The sequence below is a fragment of the Drosophila sechellia genome, chromosome 3R (genome assembly GCF_004382195.2).
Source record: "Drosophila sechellia strain sech25 chromosome 3R, ASM438219v1, whole genome shotgun sequence".
In the NCBI taxonomy this organism is placed as follows: domain Eukaryota; kingdom Metazoa; phylum Arthropoda; class Insecta; order Diptera; family Drosophilidae; genus Drosophila; species Drosophila sechellia.
The window spans coordinates 28,049,596-28,059,293 of record NC_045952.1 but is presented as its reverse complement, the minus strand read 5'-3'; the positions used below and the strand labels follow the sequence as shown (position 1 = coordinate 28,059,293).

The following is a 9,698-nucleotide window of genomic DNA, read 5'->3' as shown; positions in this document are numbered from 1 at the left end:
AATGCATCAAATGAAAACAAATTAAATAACCCAATTACCGACTGTCATAAAGCCAAAAGCAATCAAAACCCAAATGAAACCAGAGATCTATGGCCGCTGACTTTATGGCAGCACTGTTTATTGAACTACAACTTGAACAAAGGTTATCGCAGTGTTCCCCCTTATCAATGAAACCCAAATCTGACGATGGGCGGGGGCTTGGACACAACCAATGCAATCTCCAGTCGCGGAGTTTATCGTGGGGATTTATACTTTGCACCGGCAGTGAGCCAGTGATAAGGTTTATCAGGGGAATTAGCAAACAGTAGCTGTGTTGAACTGTGGAGCGGAGAGGGGTGTCTTCCAAATAGACACGGGGCATATAATTAATTTGCAATAACAACATATGGACGGGCCCACACCCACCCACTTCGCACTCCACACACATGGCTGAAGTGGGTAACCCGAGTGACTTTGAAGAGTAGATATGGTTGAGTAATCATGCGCACGCGAGGTACAGGTGGACATCTATAAATACCACCAAGCATAAGGCAAAAATAAAATATTTAGAAAGCAGGTTTTTAACATTTTGTGCTTTATTGAGAATCCACTTTATACTTATGGCGCTAGAAAAACTGTTTCAACATTCAAGCTAATCGTTATCATGTAATATTGTCACCGGAATTGCCGACATATAAATGCCCTAAGTTTTGTTTAAACTTAACTTCGTATATACACGCATGGTTTATCGTTCGTTGATCATTGGATATGGGTTAAAGGTCATCATTTACAGGCCAGTGCTCTTGTTCGAGCCCAGGACGTACTTGTTGTAGCCTTGGTTGAGCTGCTCCAGAAGGATGAAGGTCAGCACGGTGTGGGGACCCAGGCGGCAGTAGTAGGGCGTGAATCCCTTCCACAGGGCAAAGACTCCCTCCTGGCGGGCCACGCGCAGCAGGACGTCGGCGGTGCCGCGGTACTCCGGCTTGCCATCGACCGTCTTCATGTTCTGGATACGGGTCTTGGCAATGTCCAGGGGCATGGAGGTGATGGTGGTCAGCAGACCACTCAGCATGCTGGCGCAGAAGTGCAGCTTGATGCCCTCCTCCATCTTGAGGGGTCCGTGGCGGAAGTAGGTCTTGAACTGCGAGTAGCTGGCCAGTTGGGTCATGTTCACGACCATGGCGCGACCCACCGTGGGAAGACTGCCCCTCCACAAAGCCGTAAGGCCTTCCTCCCTGGTGATCCTGGCCAGGGCGTTGGCCACATTCGTGTAGTTCCTCCTCTCAGCTACCGGCAACCTGCCGTCCGATGTCATGCGCACCAGGGCCACCTCTGCAGGCGTGCCGATGAAGGCGCCACAGGCGCCAGCGATCGTGCCCATGGCCATGCTGTCCGTGATGCCGGGACTCCTCTGGAACTTCTCCCTGAACAGGTCGTTCAGATACGTGTACATGCCCAATCTTCCCGTGGTGTAGGTGGCCTGTCTCAGCAGAGCAGCTCCGATTCCCTGGTACAAGGCCAGAGGTCCCTCCTTGCTCACGATGGTCTGGATGCAGTGCAAGGAGCTGCGGTACTCCTTCTTGCCACTGCCTGCTCCAGAAATCTGCATGCGGGTCTTGACCTGCGGATTAGGGATCACATATTCCAAGAGATTAAGGTATTTGGCCAGGGTGATTATCCAGTATATCTTACCAAATCCAGTGGCTGCACCACCATGGTGGCTCCCATTCCCGAGAGGCCGCCGAAGAGGAATTTAATGGCATTGGTGGCCACCGCCTTCTTGGGCGCCTCCTGCACACTCGTAGCGCTCATTTTCGCGGGACTTAGATTACACAACACTACGGTAAATGCGTAATATGCTCGCAATTTCCAGTTATCGCTGCCCGGAAAAATCGACTCGCCGCCGCGGGGGAATGTGGAAAATGCGGAGGGCAATGGGAAAGCGCCTCTATTCGCCGATGGCACAAATAATAATGAATTTTCTCCGCCGCACGCACTTGCCGAACAGCTGATATCGCCGTTTGTTCGTGTGGGTCTTAGTTTTATTTCCTAGATTTATTTTCGCACCGCGAATGTTGTTCAATGTCAAATGAGGCGCCTTTCCTCGCCCGGGTTATTTTTATTCTGGGAGCAAGTGGCACGTGCTGCTTGGCTGCAATTTGTTGCGTGGTCGCGGAATGTTTGGCACCGAATTCCTTTTTTATTTGCCTTTTTTCAGCCTGCACTTGAGGAGAAATCGAATGCAGACAATCCACCAACAACACGAAAATACATCTGGTGACGACGGGTTTGTTGTTAGTGGGCCACAGCTGATGACGTGTGTGTGAGAGAGAGGGAGCGAGCGAGAGCGGCGGCGCGAGAGCGCAGCAGGGTTGCCAGGTGTGGTAAGAGAGGATATACAAAAATAATATAACGAACTGCATACCAAATCATTTGTAAATGTGTATATTTTGTAAGATAATGTAATATTTATTATATATTTTAATAATTAAGTATATAACTATTTGTATATAAGCATGCCCTGGAAACTCTGAAGAGTAACCGACGGTGTTGCTAAACGCCAAACAGCTGAGCGCCTTGACCGCACTTCAAACTAGAGAGCGCAACGTCCAATTAGCATTTCCTCGGTATCTTGTATCGTTTTGTCTTCTTTTGTTTACACAATTGGTTCACCCACACACAATTAGAATTCGCCAGATTTCTCACAGAATAACACCTTTGCGCACATATGTTTTCTTTATCTCGATTGCTGCCTTTGTTTGGTTCTGCTTATCGACGCACGAAGCAGAATGTTTGCTGCGCTTTTATCGTAATTGCGATAATTAGAATTCCAATTGGACCGATTTGATTGTGTGCCATTTCTGATTCGCTTTATACAGTCGTCGTTAACGGTACAGTAAAACCGGCTGAAAAGAATTCTGATAATAAAGAAACATATTGTATCAAATCAAATCAAATCAAATATAATACATCCATTATAGCTTTTTCCAAAATTAATATGTACCGCGTTCAATTCTGTTGTAAGGGAATGTAATATAGTTGTTTTTGCTTCGTATATTTAGACCATCACTGCTAATTTGCAAGATACATATTGTGATGAACGCACGCTTCCAGATACAGATACTATTGCTTTCTCCACGCTCGGCAACCTTGGCAAGGCCGTACAGCATCGAAAGACGTTCCACGGATACGGATCAATGCTTTCCGAGAATTTACCGAAAATGACAGATAATGACGGTGGAGCTTGTCGCACAACATGTTATCATTAAATCGCACTCGTATCTCGGGACGGCATTCAGTCAGCTTGCCGGGGATTCAGCCATCCAAGCGCATTACGCGCATTCGTTCCGCATTTCTTGTGGAGCACCCAGTGCCCCTCCCACTGCTCCGCCCCCAACGACGACCTTGGCCCCGACCCCTCATTCAATCAAAGGCGACTCAACAGATTGCCTGTCGTTTGCCTGCCATTGGAGCCGAAGCAATTCCAATTCAATTTTAGCTGCGATGACGAAGCCGGCGACAACGCTCGCTCCAACAGGGATTTTCGCATTTTTTGTAAAAAGAATCCAAGTGGGGCGGGGCAGCTGGACGTGGAGGTGGGCATGGTTCCAGGACAGGCACATTGTAAGCAATCAGCGGAGGAAAGAGCCAAGCGAAATCTCCAGCTGTCAACCGGGCTGCAGATAAAAACTACCTCCCATGCAGGACACTTTCCGGAGTCCTGCCCCCGCCTCACACATTATAAATACCATTCACGAGTGGAACGGACCCCCGGCCACGGTTAATATCCTTCGACTGCTTAGACTGTCGAGCAAACATGTAGTCCACATGCACTTGCGGTCAAAATAGTATTACTTCCTCCTGAACAAGTGTTGAAAAATATTCTATATTTCATTTATATTTTATGAGATGTATTGGTATTGTTAAAAGTTAGCCTAATCATTATTCCAAAAAGCTTTTAATATTTTCAAAATGAGTTACTAGCCACTGTTCCGCTGCTGTTAAAGTAAGCAACCGGTGTGAAGGACATCGTAAGTGAAATCGAACTTTGGACTTACGGAGGGAAAGAGGCGACGAGGCATGTAACCTGTGTGGATTCGATTGTGACAATCTATGGGCACAGAAAAATATTGAAGAATAGATAAAGGGTTCAAAGGAAGCGAGCTGTTGCTTTTATATGTTCATAGTTTTATTTAAAGATTAAAGGAAGTAGCTGTGCCGCACTCCATTCCATTATCTCTCAGCAGGAACTGAAATTAAAATAATATACAAATAAATCTTTGGGATATACTATATACTAAGTGTGCTTGATATTAGCATTAAAGATATAAGAATCGTATGGCGTATGGCAGCACTGGAAATCGTGCAGCTCAAAGTAAAAGTTCGCCATTGAGTATATAAAGTAATGGAACCCCCTTTGAGATGCCCACTTATCAGCTGCACTTTCGAAGCATCTTCGGATGGCTCGCCTCAGCGAGTGCATTCAATCTGATGGTTTGCCAGGTGGCAAGTGGCTGTGGGACAGGGCATGTGGATGTGGATGGGATACAGATGATAATGCTAATGGGTGGGTGGATGGGTTGTCGACTGGTGGTTAGGTTCCATCGCTCATGTGGCGCTGGCTGCCTGGCCAATCAATAAAATTTCACGGCGCAGTAATCAAAGCATGTGACATTAGCGCAAAGTTGAATGAGTCCATGGCCCGGGATCTGGTTAGGCTTTTGTGTGGTGGGCTGACGTGCAGGGGTCGCTCGATAAATAAGTTCCCCTCCTTCGGTATGGAAATGAGCTCCCCAGGAGAATCAACAGTTTGTCGCCTGCTAATTTTAAACCAGGAAGAGTTGGGGGGCAAAACCGGGACGAAACGGGCCAGCGAAGTTCACCTGCAAGTTTCTGAACATTTATTTTCGTGCAGCGCGCTTAGTGATGCGTTAGGGTAAACAGCTTACAGCTCCAGAGGCTCCGGAGGCGGCGGAGGAGGAACTTGCCAACCGGTTTTGGTCTCTCGGTCGCAGTTAACCGGGCCCGGTTTTTGGTTTGGTTTTGGCAACGACCAACTTGGACTGCAAATCGAGTGGAAGACTTCAATGCGTTGGCAACCAAAAATAAGTTGGCTCTGCCGTGGGAGCTCTCCTTCCTGTCTGCCACCATTTATTCTTGGCTCCGGCTCGAATAAATAGGAGTCCTTGAAGTTCAGACAAAGGTCGCACTCCACGGTAGGTATTCGTATTCAGCGATTTGTGTCACTGCCAAGCGGCGAAAGATGATCAAAGTGCGCCCCAAATGGAAGGCCAAAAGGAAACGCCCTGGCGCGTGTTGGAAAGCCAAAAGGCGAGCAAGGAAGTCGAACAATTGAAAACCGGCTAGAAATGCCAGAAATGCCGCATGATTCAGCCGGCAGCAAGTGCATTTCGACCAGAAGTGCTGGCCAAGTTAAACGGAAACGCAAACGCAAGCAGCTGAAGTGAGGAATTGTTTTGGCAAACTTCGTTTAAGCCAAGTTTCCGATAGAGTCCACTCAAATGGAGATTTTAACAGTAGAAAGGGTTAAGAAAGAACAGAGAGTGCATCGCAGGATTCTGAAACTTTAACCAAGAAGAAGACGTTAAGTTACAACAATAATCATATAAACTTTTATGCAGCATAAGCTCTTTAAACCATGGATATTTTTACTAAACTTAAGTGTTCCCTCTGCACCTTGTATGTAAACATAGAATCACTCACAACTTGAAAGAAGAACCATGTTAATACGCGAAAAATGCTGTCACTTCATAAGGAAGTGATGTGTCTAATAAAAAATGCAGTAGAAGGTCCTTAAATCTACTGCCAGCATGGCACATGAGTCATCTGTTCTTGGGAATCTCCCACTTAGCCTGGAGCACCCCATCCTGGCGCAATTTTCTGCTGACTGTCGCTTAAATTAGAACAGCATTCAGAGATCCTGCAGTATCCGCGCAGTAATGAAATCCGCTTTAGGAATTCATGTGGGGATAAAGCCGGAAAAAAGAAATGGCTGGGCAATGGCGGCATCAGCCCGAGTGGAAAGTTGAAATTGCTTTGCCCAAAAGGACAGCGGAACGGAGCGGAGTTAACCCACCAGCTTGGGTTAACCGAGGGTGTCCTTTGGCTATTTGCAATATGCAAAATGCGACAAAATAGTTTGGGGGCCACGGCCACGCCCAGCCACTCGACTGCGCTGGCTGCGTAAATAAACATTTAACTTTCTATTAGGATTTGCATGAGAAGCGAGGGAAAATTGGTGGTGCCATGCGGATGAGGATGCGGAGGAGGAGGAGTAGAGCTCGACAGGATTACCGCGGCCGCAGCCAATTTAAGCGGACTCCTAAGGGGCAGAGCGCGGCTTAATCAGATTGTGGTCTAAACATGCTAATGGCATTATAATTATCCCCAGGGAATGGCACAGCCACCTGCCCCAGCGATTTGCGAATTGCCGACTTTTTGCCACTTAAAGCGGCTAAACTGCACTGTGGCTGCAGTCGCTCCAAGTGCGATCCCTCGGACATTAGCGAATAATCAGCATTAATGGCCAAGATACGAGCGCATCATCCGCCGGATGCGGATTCCAGCGGATTCAAAGGGCCATTGTGCTGCAGCTTCTGTTTTCCATTTGGCCCCGCTCGGCAGCTCGGGGATTATATCCGCAGCAGCTCAATGAAAAATTATATGTACATTGTTGTGGGTTCCGTTCGGTTGGGTGGTCTGCCATGTGGATGACGCCCCCTGGCCCTTTGGCCCTTTTGTCCGCTCCCCGAGCGACATTGAAATTAGTTTGCATTATTCGAGGCAAGCGCTGACAGTTAATTGTTCTCCAGTTGCCCCTGCTGCAACATTGCTGATCTCTCTTGACACAGCGAACCACAAGTTTGGTGAATGTAATGAGTATTCCCTTAAAAAAAAACATAAGACTGAAGTGGAAGTTTAACCTTCAAGCTTGCACAATAGGAAGTTGGCAAAGCGTGCACAGATCTAGCCCTCAAATTACCATCAAATAGAAGAACTAGAAAATATTATTGCATTGAAAACATTGAAAACTCGTGATTACCTTTAGGCACGGGCCAAATCCCCTGGTCATGAGCGCAGAAAAATACGTTCATACGCCCCATTGTCCACATTACGTATACGCAATGCGCCACGGGCAGCCTTTTCCAATTCTAATTCTATTTATTAAGGTTTCAAAAGGAATCGTTCAGTAATTCCTCTGAACTTAACCTAATGTGTGATAAAGATAAATGAGACCAAGTGGTATCTTAATTATAAAGTACAAAAGAAAATGTAATATGTTATGTTATCCTCCGGGTAAGGAGATCGCTGGGGTGTACCCTCTTCAGTCTTCGGAGGGAGATGGGATCAGCTAGGATAGTTGCTAGTTGGTTCGGGTGGGCTATAAGCCTGTCGGCATAACGGCTGCAATCCACATCAAGAGCCACCGCCTGCTGATTAAGTACGAAAATTTATGGCTCCTTTTTGTACTGGATTCTGAAAGGCACTCTTCTCCACTTTGTTGTTTGCGTGTCAACCTTTTGGGCCATATAAATTAAAAGCAGCTCAGTCTCGGCCTCAAACAACTAAGCCACTTGGCTAAAATGTCTGTGGCTTCAACTGTGTAACTAAAGTCGGTTCAGCATCATTGTCAGGGCCAGACAAAAACTTGAAATCTGCTGCGGGTGCAACTTTGCGCTATATAAATGCGGTGGGACGGCCGAAACCACTTTCAACTGCTCCGAGCCGAAGGAGCACTTTTCCTCGCATTTCCACCCATTTCCCCGCCAATTTTCCAAGAGCACAACATCAGTGCGGGGCATCACGCAGCAGAGCAAACAAACCAGGACCAAGGGCGACAGAAACAAGAAACAAAAGGCGAAAAACAACTTGGCCGCCCACTTTGTTTCCCTTTCCCCACACCCGGAAAAGTCAATGGCAAAGGCAGCATGCCAGGCATAGTTTAGGCTACAAAATTTATGGTGTTAATTCCAAATATGAGTATGAGTGTGTGTGTGTGCGTAGGTCCTGGGGCGAAACTTAGCGTGTGTGTGTGTGTGTGTGTGTTGGGGTGTCTCAATTCGGGACCCTCAGCATGCCACTTTGCACCATGAGCGGCAATAAGCTCCCAGCAAATCCGAAATGTCTTCTCACATGGCAGTGAAAACAGCAGGAACTTGGCCAGGAAAATATTAAATGCCCTTTTGATACAAAGCATAGAAATTAAAGCAGATGAGAACGAAGTAAATTTGACATTAAGATGGATAAATATCTTCTAGGTGACACATTTACTTGCATTCAAAAGGATTGGAGTTAAGCTCAAAGGAGGCCCTCAAATTGATTGAATGATGACGACAGAAGCGAAACTTTTAAAGAGCATAATAGATGGACATAATTCGCATAATAAACACAAAAATATTAGAGACTTGCGAGGCGAAAAAGTGATGACACCAGCTAATCCATCATCAAAGCCGACCTTGAGTCAGTCCATCTCGACTGGCCAGCTCGAAAGTGAATCACAGAGCCTCGTTCCCAAGAGTATTCGTCTGCGTAGTTGACTCTATTTATACTTTCTTCATTTCCTTTCCATTTTCCCGCACTTTTCCTGCTTTTTTCAGCCTTAGGAGGCTGGGACAGGAGCTCAGGTTCAGCAGACAGAAGGATACGTGGTTGTCGTCGCAGTCATCGGTGATTTATTGTTTCGAAAGTTTTTCCCTTCCTCGCTCGGCCGTTGAAATGGCATAAAACTTTATTGAAATCCCAGCCACATCCGCCTCATCGGGAGCGCATCAATCAGGGCCCAGTAACATATGTCGGCAGATTGGTTGAGTGCCACGCCCACTGCGCCAGAGCCAGCTCCTAAGGCGGCCCAAATGGAAAATTGACTTTGAGCCGCATAAATTAGAAGGCCATAATGAAACGGACCGGCGGACAGAGGCGAACTGCAGTGAAACAGTAAAAAGTGCTGCAAAATGCCAAGAAGAATACAAATAGAGAGAAATCTGCCCTTAAAGTTAAACGCCTGGAGCGGGTCGAGGAGGTCATTGGGGGTCGGGTGAAGCCAAGCGCAGCTGCAAACAATGGCATTTTAAAAGCTCAGGGCAGGACGAGCTCCGGCTCTTTGCCCGACCTCAAAGCCACAGACAGGCAGAGAGGAGGGGGTGGGAAAAACGCTGAGGGGATCGCATACACAGAGAGAAAAATATGCACTCATTTGGATTCTACTCAAGTCAAATTCAATACATCCTAGTACATCCTTTTTTTCGATAGATTCGAGTAGCAAATTAAATGGAATATAAACCTGTTTATTACATTCAACTTGTGTTACGCGCTTATTTTCCCAGTGTAGATGGCGAGTAATGCGCGGACGACAAACCTTTAAAAGACAAACAAGGCAGCACGGTGACACAGCGGCACACATGGCGTATGCGTAATAACATTTTGCGTTACATTTGCTTTTTATTGCATACCGCAAGGCGGATGCCAACCCTCCTGTTTCAGCTCCAGCTCCTGCTCCTTTGTGTCCTGCGGCCGCCTTAATTTCCGTGCCATGAGGCACGCCAAATGTAAATGTCATACGGCTAATGCGAAAACTTTAAACTGCCCAAACAAATGAGGACCTTCCGGCGCCCGGAATAAAAAACTTTCCCAAATTCGCCGTGTCATCCGGGCATTATAGCACATAATAATTGCCAGTGGCGTCTAACGAATGGCCTCCA

At 46.8% G+C, this 9,698-nt stretch overlaps 2 protein-coding genes across 2 annotated transcripts in view; both read right to left on the bottom strand.

Moving 5' to 3' along the window:
• Nucleotides 1-552: 552 nt before the first annotated feature.
• LOC6612709 (mitochondrial 2-oxoglutarate/malate carrier protein) lies at nucleotides 553-2,263 on the bottom strand. Its single transcript, XM_002037176.2, has 2 exons — nucleotides 1,672-2,263; nucleotides 553-1,600 (listed from the first exon to the last, which is right to left on the bottom strand). The coding sequence occupies exons 1-2, from the start codon at nucleotides 1,789-1,791 to the stop codon at nucleotides 767-769; spliced, it is 954 nt and encodes a 317-aa protein (XP_002037212.1). The 5' UTR covers nucleotides 1,792-2,263; the 3' UTR covers nucleotides 553-766.
• Nucleotides 1,842-9,698, bottom strand: part of LOC6621278 (protein phosphatase 1B) — a 27,313-nt gene continuing 19,456 nt past the window's right edge. Inside the window, exon 7 of the mRNA XM_032723713.1 lies at nucleotides 1,842-2,897. The gene's annotated coding sequence lies outside the window, so the exon portion shown is untranslated. The remainder of the gene's footprint in view (nucleotides 2,898-9,698) is intronic.

Coding starts and splice junctions, on each gene's coding strand:
- LOC6612709 (XM_002037176.2), bottom strand. CDS start 1,791: ATGAGCGCTACGAGTGTGCAGGAGGCGCCCAAGAAGGCGGTGGCCACC. Junction 1,601..1,671: donor TGGTGCAGCCACTGGATTTG/GTAAGATATACT, acceptor CCTAATCCGCAG/GTCAAGACCCGCATGCAGAT.